Source organism: Pleurodeles waltl, chromosome 12 (assembly GCF_031143425.1).
Source record: "Pleurodeles waltl isolate 20211129_DDA chromosome 12, aPleWal1.hap1.20221129, whole genome shotgun sequence".
NCBI lineage: Eukaryota > Metazoa > Chordata > Amphibia > Caudata > Salamandridae > Pleurodeles > Pleurodeles waltl.
In genome coordinates, this window is record NC_090451.1 from 428,199,707 (window position 1) to 428,221,882 (window position 22,176).

At 40.7% G+C, this 22,176-nt stretch overlaps 1 protein-coding gene across 1 annotated transcript in view; it reads left to right on the forward strand.

The window, feature by feature from the left end:
* Positions 1–910: 910 nt before the first annotated feature.
* Positions 911–22,176, forward strand: part of CDYL2 (chromodomain Y like 2) — a 362,648-nt gene continuing 341,382 nt past the window's right edge. Inside the window, exon 1 of the mRNA XM_069216897.1 lies at positions 911–1,224. Within this exon, the coding sequence (XP_069072998.1) occupies positions 1,045–1,224 (180 nt within the window). The 5' untranslated portion in view covers positions 911–1,044. The remainder of the gene's footprint in view (positions 1,225–22,176) is intronic.

Here is a 22,176-nt window from a genome sequence, read left to right on the forward strand (position 1 = left end):
GTGTTTTCCATTAGCAACTCCTGGTTTTGTTTGCCATTACGTCTCTGTTGCTTTGGAGCAGAAGATGGCTTCAGAACATACAAAGATTTGACTGAGCATTGTACGCAAAAACAGAAAAGCGGGATTATGACTCCACTTATTTTGCTGGTGGTCTGGCTTTTTCAGAAAGCAATGGTAACTTCCAGGCACTGCAAGAAATCACAACACATGGGAGGGGGCACTAGAAAACTTTAATACCGTGCAAAACATAAACACAATCAGTAAAAATGATACAATAACCCTTCTCATCAATAAAAAACACAAATTATTTATGCAAGTGTATTAGTCAATATAATATGCTCATCTGAAGCAGAGCTGTGTGGATGTCATTCTTCCACCTAAGGTGGGGATTTGGTCTGAGATATACCAATGTCATTTGGCTCCAGTCTTACAAATTCTTCATGTTTTTGTCATTTTTTAATGGCTGCTTCCCCTTGCGTTTTTTTCCTTTTACTCCGTAATCTTGGCTGCATACCTTTGCAAGTATGTCATGTATTCCTGAACATCTAACTTTGGCTTTTAATGAGTCTGCAGAGCCTCCTCATATATGACATTCTACACCTGCACTTTTTCTTTTTACCCTTGTATATCTTTTCTTTTTCATTTTTCCTTGCCAATATGACTTTTTAGTTTTGCCAATGCCAGTTGTCCTTGTGAGTGTTTTGTATATTTTATTTCCCCTATTATTTGTTGTCAAGATTTGTCTTCTCGCCAGGGACAGTGCATTTGTACTTTAGTCTTTCACTGTCTCAGGGTCTTTTTTTTTTAATAGTTCTCTCTTACCCCGGATTCTTTCAATGTCTTCCTTTTTTGCCCCAGTGTATGTTTAGCCTTTTCCTTCTATCCCCCGACGACGGTCCAGCTAGGTAGCTGGCTAAACGCCCGGCATGCCAGCCGCTCCTTCTGCCTCGCCGCTCAAGGGCGCTGTGGGAGCGGAACAGGCGGCAGCAGAGAGCAGGGCGGAAGGCGGCGCCTGTGTGCAGCCTCCAGCTCCGCTCCTCGCCGATGCTCACGCCTCTCTCACCGTGCCCGAGTCTGCGCACTGCGCACACGGAGAAGTCCAGAGCCTGTCATTCTGCACAAACATACAGCTCCCCCGCGGCAGCAGCACAGAGAGGAGGAGGAGGAGGCGCGCACATACGCCAAGTTCCGCAGCCCAGCATGGCTTCGGGGGACCTTTATGAGGTACGCAACGCAAACCCAGGCTTCAAAGCCCAGCTGCGGTGATAGACGGGGGCTGGGAGAGGGCTGATTGTAGGGGGAGGGAGGCTAGCGGAGCCCAACCGGAGTTGCTGAAGAACAGAGGAAATCGCCGGGGTGGCAGAGGATGAAGGACTCCCTCCTCTCCCTCCACCTACTGTACATGGGGTTGATGTGCAGGCCCAGAGAGGCTCTCACATGCGGTGCAATGGAGCCCTAGTGGGCAGAGTAAAGAAAGTCCAGGTAAAGTCAGCGCCCGACCTGCTGCTGCTGAATTTGTAGCGAGTGCAGGAACGGAAGACGCTTTCTGCCTTGCTGCTCCTGTGGGCGGAGAAATCGGCGCTGGTCGGGTAGGAGACCAAAGTAGGCTACAAAATAATAGTGTCACCTCTGCCTGCAGCCTTGGGTTGCTCCTGCTGGTCCGATATTTAACATATGCATACGAAATCTACTTAGCGCTGGCAGGCCAGAGAGGGGTGTCAAAGTTTGGGATGCTGCTGTCAGTGGCTTGGACCTCCCTGCCTGTCTGCCTCTTTTTAAAGCTGCGAACCTATCACGTTTATTTAACCTGCTGCTCGGATCAGTCTTTTTCTCGTGCTCTTGTGGCTGAACGACAAACAGCATGCTGAACAAATGCTGGATCCGAAGCAGAATAACACCGTCAATTTAAAGCGATAAATGCACTTGCTCAGACCATTCCGTGTGCTACTTTAATAGGAGTTTATTTGTAAAAGATGGCCAGTAGTAAATTGCTACTAAAGAATGGACATCCTGGCATGTGTGGACACGGAGGGATTTGTCTGGAAACAGCGCGTGGTGTGGTTTATCTGCTGCTGCAGGCAGCCCCAAGAGAGCTTGCTGCTCTCATCAGTTGCCTTTTACCATAGTCATTTTTGACTGTGTTCGCTTTCTCTTGACATAAACGTCTGTGTAGTTCCATTTTGCTCGGTGTGATCTGAGAACTATGCATCCCTCGCTTAAGGTAGTGTATAGTTTCCTGGACCACTGAAATGATTTATTGCTTGCATTCTTATGTCAAACAAGCAGAGCGTTATAGTGTTGGCCTGTTTAATGCATGGGCCATAGTGATGTGTTCCTTCTTATGTGAGCAAACATAAGATCCGCACCCTTGTGTCGTGCATCCGGGACTTGAAAAAGGTATATTTCATCCAGTTGTGCGACTTCTTTTCTAGGCTTCTGAAAAGTGGTGGTATGGTTCAATGTAAAGCACGTTTGCAATTTCATGTTTTATGGACTGGCTTGACAGGGCAGCTGCTGCCTGACAATTATGTGGGAATCTCTATGAGAGGGGCTTTGGCTCCACCCACATATTGGGAGCCAGAAGTACATGTATTGATTGGGTCCGAGTTGTGTCACAAAAAGTGCTTGTCCTCCACACAGCTGTGATCATTTTATTTATCTAGCAGACTGAACTTGAACTTTCAGGGGCACACATTACATTGTAATGCTGTTAGTGTCTTGGATAAGTAGATCATGTATGTTTTTTTTCTGTGGTAGCATCACAGATGGAAGGAGGGCAATCATTAGTCTATGTGGATTGTTAGGTCTGACTTGACAGTGCAATTATCACCTGACCTTTTAACCTACACCAATATTGTTCTACAGTTCTTTGCTTCCAAACAAATACATATCCATTGCCATGCTATCCACTTCTAATGCTTCACATTACCATCCAACAATACTTTCAAGCCAGCGGGATTGGAATTGCCAGTGCTTGTATTTAATGTATGAAGTTAAGAAACTTGCACCTATGGATTGATAGAAATGTATTTAGGTGTTTCCATTCCAAGACACCCTTCTTTCTATATGATGTTAAGAAGGTTGGTTGTTCTGCTGAGCAGAGTGTGTCCTGGACCACTGAAAATTGTGTTGTTTCTAATATGGTGATGCAACAAACACATTTTCCAAGTGTACCACTGTTCAGTGTACTTATTAAAGTGATACAGGGCTATTACAGAGAGGTAGACTCTTTGTGGGGAAATTGTATTGTCAGTGACCCATTCAAATTTAAACCACACCCTTAAGACACTTATATTTTTTACAGTAACAAAGCTATCCATTTTGCTGTATTGCCATTTGTATGGTCTTTCAGTGCTAACGGTGATAGTGGGTTTCAAGAAGTGGTGTGTTACAAAAGCATAGTGCAGTTACGTGGCAAGGCTGCGATGGGCCACAATGCAAGCAGAGAAAATTACTACCTTATTCCCGGTGTTTTAGAAAAATACTGCTACATTTGGGTCTTCAGTAGGCCTCATATGGTCCTATGCCCCATTGTCATTGCACCTGTTGCACTGTTGATGGCTCCTCAGCTGATAGAATATTGTTTAGGTTCACCAGTGTAGCTTCTATGTTCAATAAGCAGAAATTATTTCATTCATCAGTGCTATTTGTTTCCGAAATGTGCGACCCTGTTTAAAATCAATTTTTATCCTTTCCGTACAATTTTTAGTGGGTACACATTTTATTTGTTTTAAATAGCATTCTCTGCTGATGGCTCATTTGTTTTGACTTGCAAAGTGGCATAGATATAATTGGTGCAGCAAGTATAGGGAACCCTTGTGTGCTCCCTTATTATGGCTGACTTTAGTTGCCCCATCAGTATAGGGGCAAATTTTTTGCTTGCCTTAGGATCTGTAGAACATTTGCTATACCTCTGGTTTTATCACAAAACTCCCTCTAAAATTTGGAAATGCATAGGTTGAAAGACTTAGGGCCTCATTACGAGACTGGCGGTCTTGAGACCACAAGCCTCGTGGTGGCAGTCAGGACCGCTGTGGCGGTCCGACTGTCACATTATGACCACCAGGGATCCGCCGTCTCAGGGTTCCGCCGTCTCCACCGGGATCGGTGATCACAATGGGTTGACGGCTGATGGAGGTCGCAATCACCTAGGGTGGCGCTGCATGCAGCACCTCCTTGCTGATTACGACCCTGTTCTCCACCAGCCTTTTAATGGCAGTTTTACCACTATGAAAAGGCTGGCGGAGAACACTTTCAGGGGGCCCCTGCACTGCCTATGTACTTAGCATGGGCAGTGTAGAGGTCCTCCGGCCCAGCACAATCAAAATGTTCCCTGTCTTATGTGCAGACAGTAAACATTGCGAAGGTGCACCCTGCAGGTGACCGCATTGGCACTGGCTTGATTTCGAGCTGGAGACAATACTGCTGTCAGTTTCCCACTGTCAGCCTAGCAGGAAACTCCTCATAGGCTGGCAGGGTGAGGGCCACTATGGTGGCAGCCAACCTGTCTGGAGTTTGGCAGACTGGTGTTCCCTACCGCCAAACTCATAACAGGGATGTGGAATTCCAATCGCCCGACGCCTGGGAAATCTTGTTTGGGGTCAAGGGCAACAAGTTTTTATGTTTACTTTGTCCTTTGGACAAGTAGGCCCAACCCTCTTCAGCACAAACCCTTTGGCTGCTTGTTTACAGAGAGTGGAACTCTCTGCAGTTGAGGTAATGTTTTTCCAAAAGATAATGGTGTTCGAACTTGTATTTATGGTTCATTATTTGAAAGCCTTCATTATTAGGGTGAGTGCTGTAAATAAATGTTTTAAGGTCACACTTCACTACTGACGTTGGTTCCAGTACAAAAAAAAAAACGTGTATACACATGTTTGAAAAGTTTAGGCTATGAGGCTAAGTATAATGCTCCCAGAATGCTCTCTGATTAGATGCAAATGAAGTGTCATTTAGTAAAATGTTTTGATGCATGCTAGTATTTCCCCAAAATATTTCTAATGGAAAATCAGTGTAACCCTTTTCAACACGATTATGGGAAGCATGAAAATAAACAAACACTGACAAAGCCAACTGATCTGACATATTTTTATAAGTCTTTTAGTTTCATCAATGCGTGTCTTGTTTTGACATGGCTTTTGTAACACTTTATTGTTGTAGGAGCTACCAGGCCCTCAACATTGTAACAAACACTGGCAAAACCCCCCCAAAACGTTTTTGAACTCTAAAAGCACACGTTGCCACCAGTGGCATAACAAAGGCCCCGCAGCCGCCCTCCAGGGGGCCCCTTCAGCACAGCTCCTGCCCTGAGTGAGTCTGGAGAGGGGGCTCCTCCATGTTCTTTGCAAAGGGGCACCCTCCAGTTTCGTTACGTCACTGATTGCCACTGTAGTTCCTGACACTGAACAAAACTACTTTGTGTGCCAATATGCTCCTTGTTGAAGAGCAGAATGCGATCACTCACAGTAAAGCCAGCCGAAAGAGAGAGAAATAGAAGTTTAATAAAAACAAAATGTCTTTGTACCCAGACCTAATTAGGGACTAAGACCCACATGTAGGTAGCTTTTTGCGTGTCGCAAACAGCGACTCGCTGTTTGCGACATGCAAAAAGCACATTGCGATGCACAAACCCAGTTTTGCGATTCGGTAACCTGGTTACCGAATCGCAAAACAGGTTTGCGACTCGCAATTAGGAAGGGGTGTTCCCTTCCTAATTGCGACTCGCAGTGCAACGTAGGATTGTTTTGCGAACGCGGGCGCAAACCAATCGCAGTTTGCACCCATTTCAAATGGGTGCTAACACTTTCGCAAAAGGGAAGGGGTCCCAATGGGACCCCTTCCCCATTGTGAATGTCACTGTAAAAAAAAATTCAGAGCAGGCAGTGGTCCTGTGGACCACTGCCTGCTCTGAAAAAATGAAACGAAAACGTTTCATTTTTCGTTTTTGTAATGCATCTCGTTTTCTTTTTAGGAAAATGGGCTGCATTACAAAAAAAAACAAAAAAACTGCTTTATTGAAAAGCAGTCACAGACATGGTGGTCTGCTGTCTCCAGCAGGCCACCATCCCTGTGAGGGCTGCCATTCGCAAGGGGGTCGCAAATTGCAACCCACCTCATGATTATTCATGAGGTGGGCATTTGCGAAGCCCTTGCGAATCAGAGATGGTGTCAGGGACACCATCCTACATTCGGATTTGCGAGTCGCTCTGACACGCAATTTGCGGTTCGCAAATCTGAACCTACCTACATGTGGCCCCAGATTCTTAAAGAAAGTCACAAAAGTGCACCCATGGTATATGTCGTACCCCTATAAAATATTTGTGAATTTTAGCATGGGTAAATACGCATGTGTAGATTTGCTCATGTGAAAATCTATTGAGCATTTGCAAGTTCATTTTCCCTCCAGCCACTTTCTTCCCAACCCTGGAAGAAGTTCTAATTCTGCTATTGTCAGGAGTAAATGTCCAACCTTTCTTATTATGGGAAAATATTAGAGAGAAGCTGGTGAAGATCTTTAAAACATGCAGGTTAGTAGGTTTGCAGACTCAAAGGCATTCCAGCCCTGGAACTATTGCTTACTGCTTCCTCCAGCCCCAGTATGCAGATGTGCAGAAAGGTGGCAAAATAAGGAAATTGCTACAGCAGGGATTGAAACTGCAAGTATTCAAGCCCTACTGTGGTAGTAGCCCTGGCATAATCAGAGAGGCTATTATCAGAGCTCTTACATAATGAGATTGCTGCCATAATTTGGCGCCACACTACATGGCACCAAAGGGACAAGTAGATCTTTTTACAGGACAAGTAGATTTGAGAAGCAACCTGTCCCCTGGACAAGTAGATATTTTAATAAATTCCACACCCCTGCATAATTGGACCCATAATACTAGATGAGATCGTCTTACATCTCAACACTTTATATTGTTTAATTAAGACCTAATACTGGTTTAACTGTTGAGCTATTACATGTTGATTTAAAGTATATATTCATTCCACTGACACCTACACAACTGCAAAACTGAAGATAATTATTTTTGTGGCCTTTCTTTTAAATCAATTAACTGTAGAACTGAAGTTATGGATGCACTCAAAATGGGTCTCTGAGCATTGTGTGCTTATGGTTATTAGTTAGTTAGTAATGTGCCAACAGTGGTACTACATGGCTTCTGCTGCAGCAGAAATCCCTCTGCAAAAACACATTTTAATGCTGTGTAGATAAAATCAAAAGGCCGTACGTTCTCCATTCTGTATGTCTGAGTAGTTGAGTGTTAATACTCACTTAATATTTGCCAAGTACACCAATCAGATTGATCATTGGTTGCGCACAAAGAACACTTGAAAGTATAAATACATACATATATAACTTGTTAACCAAAAGTGACTCACCAAGATAAAATTCATTTTTTGTAATTTATAATTGTCACAATTTAATTTGCTTTTTTAAAACATATCTTGTGAGTTTTGTTTAACCAGTTATTATGAGTGATGAGGCAAATTAAATTGGTTTGAATTTGGCATAGGACCAGACATTGATTGATACATTATTGAAATCAAAAAGGGAAAATGTGATTTCACGAAGTGCACATATCTGTTGTACATCAGTGTTCATGATTTTAGGAAAATATTGACTTGTGTTTGAGTTGTTTTATTGACGTGAATCAACATGTGTTTGTTGTATTTAGTATCTGCTCTCAAGTCACTGTCTTTAAAGTGCAAAAGATGCTGTCCAACATCTGCAATTTATATGCATACATTGACACTTTAATAATCCAGTTATTACAATTACACTTTAAAACAAAATGGAAAATGGCAAACCCATATCATGGTGTGCAATGTTTGGTGAACATATCTGGTATATAGACAATAGTTCTGAAATTAAGAAGACACATTTAAAGTATGGTTGACTTAGACTGACTTCTTTAAGTTTCATATGTTATTGTTTTATATAACATTATCTATAATAATAATAATAAGCTTTGTACTCTATAGGTTTCTTTCTTAATTAGAAAAATATTTTACATTGCACTGAAAACCAACCTGAACGTGTTAATATGTTGTACGAATTCCAGAAATCCTGAATGAAAGTTCAGTGAAGAAGGTAGAAAAACTTAAATGTCACTCCCAGCAAACATGTCTGCTCCCTTCAAAGAATATATTTGAAATCCAATCATATTTCATTATGACAAAATGTGGTGAGCCTTAAGATTGATTTGGATTGCCCTCTCCCTAATTATTGAGTTTTAAATTATGTCTTATCGAAATATTGTGACTAACATATTGACTATCGTAATATTGTGAAGGTAAATATATGTTGGTTACTATAGATGTACTTTACTTAAGTGCTCGTCAGTGTAACATATATTAATTTACTTAAGTGCTCGTCAATGTAACATATATTGATATAGAGTTAGGAATAGTAAACCTGTAGTCACCTATATATACTTAACTTCACAATATTATGTTAATTGATATTTTGGTCACAATATCATGGTGGTGGATCAAGCCATTTACAATTGATATTGTGAGCCGCAGCCATTGAGATATATTTCTTGAATGCTTTTGTCTTCTAGGGAATTATATATTCAATTTAGGTTGAAGAGCAGAAGCATGTCTGTCAATTTAAACACCAATAACAATGTCAATATCTTGTCTAATAGCTACATGAATGATTCAGTATATCACTTTTGAGGGTGTACCAGTTTATACCACTAGGGGGTTTGGGGATTTCACTAATCTTATCATTACCACAATTTCTTCATCCACACTACTGTTGAAAGATAGATGAATACGCCATAGATGTAAAGTTTGTATTATAAACTCTGTACCTTTTTGTTAATGTATGTTTAATCCTTATTAAAAAAATATTTGTAAGATACAGGCCACAAGATTGTATTTCTGACAATGGTGGTATTTTTATGGATACATCTATGTTTATAGCTGTCTTTTATTTTGCTTCTTTTGTACCAACAGTGATCCATCAATTTCTGTGTTGTCCAGTGATGGTTTTAAGGCATTGCTTGTAGTGACATAAGTACTACATCTGGAGTCTTGGACAGTTAAATATCTAATAGACTTCATAAAGCTGTAGGGACATTGGGAGTGATTCATAATTGCTTTTACATCTAGCTCATAAGGGTGGGTTAGCATATGTTTCTGTTTGGTGATTTGTTTATTAAGTTAGTATTAGAGAGTTCCCATCTGAACATATTGTTAAAGCCTTTTATCTTGGAGTTTCTCTTTAATTTACAGTACATATATTTGCTCTTAAATGTCTAGCTTTCATACAGTCATTAAGCACTTTGAGAAACCAGTGGTCATGAAGCGTTTCTTTGTCTGGGATCTGTCTTTTTTTTCTAAAAGGGGTGCATAATATATATATATATTTTTTTTGTTGTTGTTGAATGAGTATCTTAGTAAAGATTGGCTTAATTTAATATTTTTAATGATTTAAATTGTATGTGTTAAAGATGTGGCTTCTATGCTGCATCTTACTCTTAACTCATTAATTATGGTGTACATATCTACCTCTTTCTCACTTTTTTGTTGTGTTTAATCTTTCATATAATTTGGTTTGGATCACCTTTGGAAATTTAAAAGTAACCAAGTTAAACAATCTGAAAAGTTTCCAATTAATAAGGCTTACCACAACGTTACCCCTTGTTGGGCTCTGATAGGTAAGTGGTCTTTTTCTAGACCACATAAACAGTTTAATACTCTCCATCACCAACCAGTAATCAGTGAGCTTAACAATCAAAAGAGACAAACTGTTCAGTATCATTCTATGAAATATGAAGGCCCATGTAAAGAGTCCCCAGTGTCTGGAACAGAAAAGAGTTGTTAGCACATACCTTTTAGTTACAATGAACTCTTTATGCTTAATGTATGGGGCACATAATTCTCCTAAAATATCTTAGGTAAGCAGTAGTCTTCATAATATTTGCTAAGGGCACCTGAAATTAAATGCATATTACAAATCAGTAAATGTAGGAATGATTTCACAATGGTCAACAGACATCTCATAACAACATATGGCAGGATGAAACAGGTACCATGTCCTATTTACTTGGGGTAGGACAGGTAGTGGCATATCGTTCATCAATCAGCCTACACATATAGGGCAATGAATGAAAGTTGTTTTGGAGAAATAGCTAATACGTGTATGGCCAGTCTTTACTATCCATATATCCATATGGTAGGTAGGAGAGAGTTGTGATTTATGTAGGAAGTTTAATTTATAGTCAACCAATTGCAAAATATTTAACAGTGTCTGCTTGGAGTAAAGGGAACAAATACATATGCAGTGTTGTGAGTCAGTGGCAGTACCAGCTACATTCATAGATAAAGCATTTAGGGGTTCACTGACATAATATCCTAACAATACATGTGATGCTGTCGCGTAGGTTCTCATTATCCTAATGAGACTACTGGATTCGGGCAGCAGAATCGCTTGTATTGCGGTTGACTGAGTCTAATCCCACTACAGGTGACACCTGTCGACCTAATCCGGGTTTTGCTCCGGCTAACTAGCAGTGCCTCATCTCCACCCAAGAGCAGGTATGATTGGGCAACCGTGCGCATGACACAAGTGATTCCTCAGGGAAATCGCGGTCACTCGGGTCTCATCCATTTCTCTCAGTTACATTAGTCTCACATATGCAAGGACAGTCCGAGGCAGAGTAAGGTTCAATAAGGTTTTATTGAAGCAACCGCATCTCAGATAATAAAGCATGTATTGCAATAACTAGGACGGTGAAGCATGACCGGATTAAACTTGTGACAAGGAGAGTAAAACACAAAAATAACGCTACCATGTTGTCACTGCGGTTTACAAGAATAGTTCCTATCTAGGCTATGTTAGAGTACAGCATGTTAAGCTCTAATTCTGCCCTTCAGGTTCCCCTGGGAAGACATCATCCCTCATACCTGAGCAAGAGGTCAGCGAAGCATACAGTTGTGATCATATGGCTGGAATCTCCCTCCTAACATACATGGGTCAAAGTAGTGTTTATATAATAAAACAGCTGATGTTCCAAGAAAGGATCCCCACATAAGAAGGTGTATGTTTCTGTAAACATTAGAGACCAAGCATACCACTTTTGCCGGCAACCTATCTTACTGTAGCCCTGAGAAAAGCACAGAGTGAAAGAAATGTCTTATTTAAGAAGGCAGTGCTAACCAATGCTAAGAACAACTAGACAGAGAAAATGAAAAAAAGACCGCAAATGTGGCAGTTGTTAAAATAACGAAGATAGAATAAAACATATCTAGGTTGAAATGCACAGCGGCAGGCCTAGTTTGCTAAAATAATGTGTATAAAACTATAGGTAAAATGGATACACAAAACCCTCCCCTTGCCGGTTTAAAGGTGGTTCAAAGCCTAAATATACATATAAAAACCACTAAAAGAAATCCCTAGGCATATATATATATGTATATATATATATATATATATATGTCAATGGCAATAATGACAGGCTAAAAGTCACTTCAGCATGTGTTAAAAGGACAGTTTAAAACGTTAATTGTGGCATCAGGGAATGCCAAATTTTAAAAGTCAGTCATTTTTGAAGTTGCCAATTGACTCCGGGATAATTGAAGACAGCGGCAGGTGGTAAAGTAAGAAGTTCATCGCCAAAGAAAACCAAGGAGCATTAGTGTTCCAAACCCTGAGCTCCAGCCAAGGCAGCAGCATTCAGTGGTGTGCCCAACAGTGAGTTTAGAGCTGCATGATCCACAAAGGGCAACTCATAAACAGCTTCCCATAGCAAACGCACCCCCAACGTATATGTCTGGTAATGAGCCCTCAGCGAGAACATCAACAGATCAGCGTCCAACGAAAGCAAGCGCTGCGTAGAAGACAAACTTTCAGTACACATTCAAAAGGGCATCAGAGGCATCGAAACATGGGCTGCACACAATGCAAAACTGGTCTGAATGACAGAGACTAGTCATACTCCAGTTGCTCCAGGAGTGATTCTCCAAAGTACTGCATCATGCGTTCATGACACAGGTGCCCTGGTGGAAGCGTTTTCAGTCCTCCTTGTTGCAGCGGGACAGCCATTGTGCAGAAAAAGTAGCGATAGCAAGATGCCACATATTATAGCCGAAGTTATTGGAAATCCCCCGAAAATAATGGAGAATATTGAGTGGAAGGCTGAAGGTATTAGCCAAATATAGAGGAGAAGGTGTGAACGAAACCAGAACCAACAGCCTTAAAGAAATTAGCGATTCCAGTAGTACTGGATGCAATAAATGTCCCAGGAGCTCACCAAAGTGTCTTGGAAAGTTAGTACTTAAAGGGGACTGTATCTCTGCTGATGACCTCGCAACCTGAAGCGCATAGGTCTCACGTGCAGATGTGAGTGCTGCATGTTTTTGAAACAATAAAGCCTTGAGTCTGCTCAATTTGTCAAACTTCTCATTTGAAGTAGCTATATGGGGCCAAATCTCGCTACTTTCCTCTGTCGTGTAGGAGGAAAAAGTATGTTCCCACAGCATATAACAATCTTAGAGACCGAAACGACACAAACTATTTCAGCTCGCATCCCACAACAGGTCTCACTATTGAGGAGGACATAGCTGCTATTCGAGAGCACATGGAATGTAGGTCTAATCAAGGGGACTGGGTCTCCCTTCAGATAACAAGCCAAGTTCGCCACCGAAGCGCTACACGCCCTGTGCAAGGGCAGCTGTTTACAAACCATCGAATGGTTGACAGAAGCCTCGCACTCGCTACCGCTAAGAAAGACCTCTTTCATGCCACTGAGACATTTGTACGAGAAGGGTAGCTCCCATACCTCATGGATGTAACTATCTCCTAACCTTTCATATCTGCCCACAGCAATGTGTTTTAAGCAGGACGTGAATTGAAGTGTTGAAATAGGCAGATTAATGACCCCGTGTATTAACCACTCAGCAGATGGTATTTCAGCCACAGTAAAAGGCAACTTTTCTAATTTCTCAATATATAACATGACATAAGTTGCTTCTCTCTTAGCCATTAGTAGTTGTTGTCGCGTTAAATTAAATATGGAAAATATGTCCCTTGCGCTGACATGTTGCCAGGGGATGCGACCTGCCGTCAGTGTTTGTAGTGTCCAACCTAACTGCATAATGGATCTTAGCTGATTCTGTCCGTGGTCTAAAGAGGACATGTCACTTTGTATTATGTATATTGCAGAAGAAACTATACTGTTTAAGGTGTATATTCAGTCTTACAGGGTATTAATCCCATTAACTACAACAGTTAATGCCTGCTGTAAGTTTTCCTGATCTATTTTCCTGAACCAGGCAGCAGCTTCTTGTTGAGAAAGCTTCCAAATTTCATTATAGACTGCATATAAGAAGTGGTTTCTGCTTTGTTTTCCGGGGGCTAACAGGAAATACTGTAGGTCAGTGTTATTCGACAGGAGCCTGAGGTGTTCTCTAACAGCATCTAGTGAGGAACTCTTCAGCTATTGCTGGCACAGTTTCCTTACACTGTATGTTGTTACTATACCTGCATGTTCAGATGACACATAGCGAGGGTCAGGCCTATTTGTTCTAAAACCCCGAGGAGTTTACAAAAAGTTTATGACACCCATTGGCATCTATTGGCTACAATAACCACCCACCAGGATGTGAAAGTGAAGCATTAAACGTGTCAATTTGGACCCACTCATCGAGTGGATCTTCTGTTGGATTTATATACTTTTGCCATTTGTAAAATTTTGCAGGAATACTGGAAGCATTCAATTCCTTAATTTTTGCTAAGCCTAAATAACTTGTCTATTGTACAAGTTGTTTCATTTAAAAAATATCATTTGAACAGGTATCAGGCATGCTCTAAACAAAGCTTTCGTCCCCCATTTGCCAATTTTTTTTGTTCCCCACACAATTTTTAAGTCAATCGACTTCAACCAATATTCATAGCATTCTATAGCCAATGAATTTTGTATCGTCAATAATATATGTACATTTTCCATAAATGGCAATTTGAAGTGATATTACTCAGCATTTTTAACGTTGTGCCCAGAAAAATATGTACATTTTTCAGAATTCCCTTGAGGTGGCGTTAGACAATGTTCCTATTATGTGTAATTAAAAATAGTCTTTGGGGTACTTGCTCTGTGAATGAAATGGTGTCCATAATAATTATAGCAAAACGTGTCACCATAATTTTCTTTGGATTGATAAACATCCTCACTTTCAAATACAGTAAAATACTGCAACTTAGTCATCATAGACTAAACTGTTTTCATATCCCAGTCATCAGAAACAACTCCGGGTATTATTACATTGTTCATAAAAAGTTTAAACGCATATGGTATTTGAATGACCTCCGTCAGGCCGTGTATATCAAATGTGACTTTACCCCAAACTGTTCCATCAGGAATTGGTATAGCGGAAATGTTCACGAAAGAAAGTCTCTGCGGACCCTGTGAGAAGAAAAACAGGGTTTTACGACCTCATCCACCAGTTCAACTTTTGATTGTTCAGGAAGGTAATTACCATGTATTAGTAGAAAAAAGTAATAACAAAGCCAATCCAAAGGAAGAAAGATAATATAGTCAAGGAGAGCCACAGATAGTTCCATGGAAAAATAAAGTATTTTGTTTTAAGCCAGTTTATCAGCTTACGTGCTTTTGGCAGTTTGGGATTAGAAGAGGCAATTGATTCCAAAAAGGTGTCATTAGTGTTGGCAAAGTATCCAGAAGCAAAAACTGGAGCCGTATTTGAAGGAGGAGAACTGGTAGGGATCTCCCACGGTGGTGCACTGTAAATGACGCCATCTGTTTATGTAGAAGTCGGGTCAAATCAATCAGCGATTACCGTGTTGCTTGTTGTAATAGATGTTAGTGGAACTAATGCAAGATCATTTTCCACCCTCCCCAAGCTTGGAGAGGTGTCAGCATTGCTGCTCAAATCTTGTAGAGTGACATCTTGACCAGTAGTGAGAGGGATTTGGGTACTACTGGTTTTCCTCTTGGTCTGCTGTGTCTGATCGACATCATGGTCTAACTTGACATTCTCGTTGGAGACAAAGCAGATTTCTTTAGAACCAGGCAGCGTTGGTAGAATAACAGTTCTGGTATCTTGTATTCCCAGGACTGGGACCGGTGCACAACAAGAAGGACCAAACTCTTATTTTTTTATTTTTTTACAGCATTTGTTTCACGTACTAGATCCCCAACCTTTGGAATCCAACCGGTAGTTGTTATTTGTACATTCTTAATTCCTACGGAGGCAGCACTGGCAGAAGCGTTGTCATCACGGAACTGTTGTAATTCCTACAAGACAGTGACATGTTCATTTATGTCAACGGGTGTGTCTGCCGCCTCCACGCCAGGACCATCAAGATCTGGAACATACATTTGAGTTCCAAATAGGCACTCATATGAAGTACAAACCCCCCCTCCCCCCCTTAGGACCTTCTAGGCAGATTATTAAGCACTCCTTGGACTCCATACAGGGTATTAAGCCAAGTACGACCCGTACCTAATACTCTGGCTGTTAAGGATTGCTTTAAATCTCAGTTTTGTTGCTCCACGACACTATTTCCCTCAGGATGAAATGGAGACGAGTAATGGAGTTGGACCCCTAACTAAGCCATGGCATCCATGAATGCCCTTGAGGCGAAAGCAGGGTGCTGGTCTGAGTGGAAAGCCACACCTGCATATGTGCTGTTAAAGACTTGCAAATCATTAATAACAGTCTGAGTGTCAGCCGAACATTGTGGCCACACCCATAGAAATCTAGAGCATGAGTGAACAGCTACTAAGATGTATTTGTATGCACTGTCTGGTGTTAGGGGACCGCAATGGTCCTAGTACACACATTGTAATGGCTTGTTTGAAATTAGGATTGGTGTCTGCAGTGGGCATTTGATGGTGGACCACTTAATTTGTTGGCAGGTATCACAACAAAGGACGTATTGCATGGTCTGTTTTTTTATACCTGGCTACCAATAACGTGCTTGCAATAATGATATTGTAGCCCCCACACAAGCAGGGGCAGAGGCAACCCCCTCATGTGCTGCTTTAATCAACACTGGGCTCAGATCTTTATTGGGAATTACTCAAACTCCCACACCTGGTATCTTTTCTTCTGCGTCTAAGAAGCCTCCCATTTGGTAGGAATATTTAGCAGGAAATGCTTTTGGTAAGGGTTTGTCTTCAGTCGTAGCTTTCACGGCAGCCCATATGTCATTGTCCAGTTTTGTTCGAGGACGAGTTACTGCAACTACAGAAGCCGTAGCTTCTGCTGGTTTCGCTGCTTCGTCAGCCAGTGTAATCCCAGACACAATTGTGATTCGTACTAACAATCAATGTTAGCCGTGCAGGATCCGTATGTTCCAGTGCCATCACCAGAGCCTTTACCTCCGCTAGTTGTACAGTGCAATCCCCTAGGGTTTGTGTGAAAGTATGTTGTGGATAGAACTTACTACCCTCCGTATAGCCGCTTACAACTGCGCAAACAGCGGAGTATTAATTCTTTGTGCCTATTGCAGGTTGTGCTGAGCCATCGGCGTACATGACTCTTTGATATTGATCAATAGGCAATGTGTTTGCCGGAACTGGGTATTCTAGTTTATACTGAAAGAATTCTTGAGTTTGTAACTTTGGGTCAAAAATATAGTCTACATCAGTGGCTGTCAGAGGTTGCCCATTGGATCCAACGTGGATGTAATGCTTAAGCGTTTGGAACACTGGCTTTGGTAACAGCTTCAAGGACTGGGATTGGAGATACGACAATCATGCTTTTCCCCCGGGACAGTGGTCTTTCTTTAATAACGGCCATTTGAACAGCAGTGAGAATTTTCTCAGTGGGAGCAAAATGTTGTTCTGCTGTTGAATTCAGATGTGATTTGTATGTAATCAGGACTGTCTTACCCTCATTTAATGTTACATCGGTGAAACCAATGGCACTGGCAATTACTCTGATGACCAGATGTTTTTTTATTGTCCCTTGTATGTAGTTGTTGTGCTGCAAGCATGTCTTGTTGCAATGCTCTGAGGATGCATGTGTGTTCAACTGTCTAGAATTTACTGGAAAAGTCAGGACGTATTAAGTCACATAAAGGTTTTATGCGTGATGCGTAATCTGGGATGTATGTTCTGCCAACATTTAGAAAACCCAACAGGGATTGGAATTATTTCATAGTATTTGGAGGTTGTAACTGTGCGCATTTTTCTAAGAATTGTGGCGTTAGGCTCTTTCCTTCATTTGATAGTTCGCATCACAGAAACAGGACGCTAAGGAAGGCTATTTTTGTTCACTTGAAGTTGAATTTCTAGCCGAATTCGGCAAATCCCGCAACAATGCGGGCTACCAGTTTTAGATGTTGTAGAAATTCATCGTCAGTGAGGTAGATATCATCTACGTAGAACAATGCTTCAGGGTCAGTGTTGTGCAATATTGAAGTTACACGAGCCGCGAACAGTCCTGGACTCTTCTTATACCCCTATGGTAAACAGCAGAATTTTTTTCTGGGAGCCTAGTGCTCTGAAGCTTGTTAGGTCTCTACTCTCAGGCGCTATATCTTGGCAGAAGAAACCATTGGAAATGTCCATTGTTTTGTATTTTTTGCGCACTATGTTGTTCATTAGTGCTGTGCCATGTGAATTTTGTATAGCATATTTGCGTGTATGACTGTTTAAGAGTCTGTAATCTAAGACTATTCTGTATGAATAGTCTGGTTTAGCTACAGGGAATAAAGAATTATTCATTGGTGAGAAACAAGGTTCGATTCCGTCCTGGTACTCTAGGTGTGTGAGTATTTCCCTCACGGGTGCTTTAGCATCATGTTTTATTGAGTATTGTGGTTGAGGTTGGGGTTGATTTTAGATTGGAATTACATGATAGGGGGAATCTTTATCCCACCCTGCATGGTTGCGATATAATGCGGGTGCCTTTGCCAATGCCCAATCAATGGCATAGGATTCTGCAAGCTCCTCGGGGACAAGAGGCGACAAAGAAGATTTGACAACCTCTTCCCCATATGGGCAAGTACGGACAAATCCAGGTAGCCAATCCTTTTCGGCAGTAGAATATCATAAATGTTTACGATGCGGTCCCAAAACATTGCGTCGATTGTGTGTGAATGTCTCCTTCTAACTGTAACGTTACTTTGTACACCCTGTCAGGCACGGAGACACGCATGTCCGCAGTTTCAACTTGTAAGAAGTCATCAGTTACTTTCACCTCCAGATGCTCTTGAAGATTCCGGTGAACTATTGTGACCTCTGCTGCGCTGTCTAGCAGAGCTAGTGCCCACATCTTGTTGTTCAACAGAGGCTTCTTCTTGAGTGGCATGACGAATCACAACTTCTGCCACTTTCTTCTTTTTAAATTGGGGTTTTTGTTGGGGAAGTTTCTCTTATTTTTTTAACAGAAAGCTCTGTAGAGAATTGTGATTCCTGTCTCGGTTTCATGTACTCAGTTCTGTGCTCTGACCGCCCCACCTCTCTCACTGCGTTTTTCCAGTTAGTCCTGAAAGGAACGAGATTGGCGTGTATCATTATATTGATATCAATCAGGCGTTTTTATATTATCTCTATTTCTGAGATTATAGCTATTCTGTGGGGTCTCCGTATGCTTAGATTCTTCCATTTCTTTTTTAGGTGTTAGTTGTTTTTATCCCAGCGTTTTTTAGAACCCTCAGGAGCTTGCTTGGTAAAATCTTAATTAGATTTACCCTGAAACTGTGGTTTTGTGGGTCTGGCCCCCCAGACTATCTCAACCAATATAGAAAAGGTCTCTGCGATAATCTTTGGCAGCACACATTCTTGATCTTGTGGAGGAACGTTACGGAGCCGCACATGCTAGTGCAACTGCTTCCCCTTTAAGGTCACTTAATATAATTTAAGATACCGTGGCAAAATTGCCCATGAGTTGCATCCCCAAGTCCAGGGCCGGGGCAGCCCCTTATTCATCTTGAATTTGTTTTAACACTTCCGGTAGATTGGCAAGTGTCTGTGTACCGTGTGCGGTAGTATAGAGCCTGGCAAATACTGTGCCCCAAGTATTGCAGTTATCTACTGTGGGAACCATCCCAAAAGACAAGCACATAGTTAATATTCTAAGCTTATACTGCTTCCAGTGCATTTATTTTTTGAGCTAACCAAAACGGAATCTCTTCTCGTTTGGCGGGAACTTTGAATGAATGTACAGGCGCAGGATTAATGCCTTGCGTTACTGTATGTGGTTGTGCCGTGGCACCACGTGCTGGGTTTGTATTTAATGTTTGTATTACAAACTGTACTAACCTGGTCTGTATATTTCTGTGAGCTCAGTATGTAAGCGGCGGACGTCAGCTACCGTCAAGGCTGCTGCATCAGGGTACGGTGTATATGTGGCCAATAAAGGCCAGGTAGGACATCATTACTTAGAAGATTTAACCTAACATGTAAAATTGTATGTAGTAGGGCGCCATCAAGCCAGTTATTGTGTTCTTGATAAGATAGAAGTATTTCTAGATATGCATATGCTCTATATTGTGCAGGTATGTTTGCAGGTGTATAGTGATGACATTTATTTGTGTTCAGCTGCTGGAAATGTGACCCAAGAATAAAATAATTCTGTTCTATAGGCTGGATGAGCCTCAAACAACAAATGTAACAGGACCCCCCTGGGCCATTAGGTCATGTGCTAATAAATGAGCAGGAAGGGGTGGTCGCATATTGACTGCAATTGCTACCCGTTCCGGGTTCGCCATGATGAATGGCAAATTTTGTTCAGAGATGAACACACCAAATGGGGATTATCCTTTTAGGGTTCAAGCTTGAACAACATACAGCGTTAGTTAGATACTCCCTACTTAGCTGAGGAGGAAAATCCTCAATACCACAGATGTCTCAGTATATAGTACTGAGGTGTCTTTGCATGTAGTGAGACAGAGATACTCAGGAAGACCTGAAATTTAGTGCCTGACCAAACGTTGGCGGCGCCATGTCACGTAGGTTCAAATTATCCTATTGAGACTACTAGATTAGGGCGGCAGAATCACTTTTATTACGGGGGACTGAGTATAATCCCATACCAGGGGACATCTGTCTGCCTAATCGGAGTTTTGTTCCAGCTAACTAGCAATGCCTCATCTCCACCCAAGAGCAGGGATGATTGGGCAACCGTGCGCATGACACAAATAACTCCTCAGGGAAATCATGGTCACTCAGATCTCATCCGTTTCTCTCAGTTACATTAGTCTCACATATGCAAGGATAATCAGAGGCAGAGTAAGGTTCAATAAGGTTTTAATGAAGCAACTGCATCGTAGTTAATAAAACATGTATTGTAATAACTAGGACTATGAAGCTTGACAGGATTGTGACAAGGAGAGTAAAACACAAAACAAACGCTACTATGTTGTCACTACGGTTTTCAAGAATAGTTCCTACCTATGCTATGTTCGAGCACAGCATGTTAAGGTCTAATTCTGCCCTTCAGTTTCCCCTGGGGTGACATCATCCCTCATACCTGAGCAAGAGGCCTGTAGTCTACATAAGCAGCTGCAGGGAAGCACTCAGCATTCAGTTGTGATCATCTGGCTGGAATTTCCCTCTAATGTACAAGGGTCAAAGTAGTCTTTTATATAATAAAACAGCTGATGTTCTAAGAAAGGATCCCCAAATAAGAGTGTGTATGTTTCTGTGAACAATGAAGACAAAGCGTACCACTTTGCCGGCAACCTACCTTACTTTAGCCTTGAGAAAAGCACAGAGTGAAAGAAATGTCTTGTTTAAGAACACAGTGCTGACCCAGTCTAAGAAAAGCTAGATAGAGAAAATTAAACAAGACCGCACATGTGGCTATTGTTGAAATAATATATCAAAGCTAGAATATAATATATCTAGGTTAAAGTGCACAGCGGCAGGCCTAGTTTGCTAAAATTACATGTATAAAACTACAGCAAAAATGGCTACACAACAATGCTACCAAAATATTGTGTCAGAAATATCAATCACAAAAATATTGTTTTTCTGTACATTCGCAAACATATCGTTTTACACTATCGAAAAAATATATACAAAAATATATTTTTTATATATAGTTCCAAATAGTAAATATTAAATATTTTAACTTAAAACATTAATGTTGTTTAAGTGCTTAATATGTAAAGATATATAAACATATATCTATTTAAACAAATATGCATATATATGTATATCTCTGTTTATGTACACACACATAATGTAAAGCTATAAAAATATTCATTTTAATTCCTATTAGGATTTTCTTTTTTAATTTAATACTATAACTATATATATATATATATATATATATATATTAATATACTTTTTTATATATAAAATATAAAATTGAATACAAATAATAATATATAGTTGAATAATAGTAACAAAACTATGACATTTTTGAAATAATAAATATACCATTCTCACTTCAGTAGGGGCAACAGTAGGGAAAGCGTTAGACTATAGAGGGGTAAAATCTACTTTTCCCACTCTAGTCTGTGCAACAGTTGGGAAAGCGTTTGACTCAGAAGGGGTAAAATGTAATATTCCCACTCCAGTCTCTGCAACTGTAGGGGGAAAGCGTTGGACTCAGGAGGAGTAAACGGTACTATTCCCACTCCAGTCGGTGCAACAGTAGGGAAAGTATTGGCCTCATGAGGGGTAAAATGTACTATTCCCACTCCAGTTGGTGCAACAGTAGAGAAAGCGTTGGACTCAGGAGGTTAACATTTACTATTCCCACTCCAGTCTGTGCAACAGTATGGAAAATGGTGGACTGCGGAGGGTTAAATCTGAATATTTCCAGTCCAGTCAGTGCAGCAGAAGGGAAAGCGTTAGAGGGGTAAAAGTTACTATTCCCACTCCAGTATCTGCAGCAATTTGGAAAGTACTTCACTTCAAACACATACCTTATTTTAATACATGTATTAATTGAATAAAAATACATTAACTATTAATATAAAAATTATATATAAACATTTTTAAAACAATTAAACAATGTACATAATTATATTTTGTTAACAATTAATATCAAATAAAAAATGCTATTAATTATTATTCAATTAAATTCCCACACTATACTTCCACATACCTAGCAACCCAAATGCAAATTAAAATTAGAACAAAAAAAACACAATTAACATATTAATAAATAAATAAAATCATAATGAACAATTAACAAATAATTATCACTTGAAATAACTTCCCACCCTATCCCCCTCAAAAC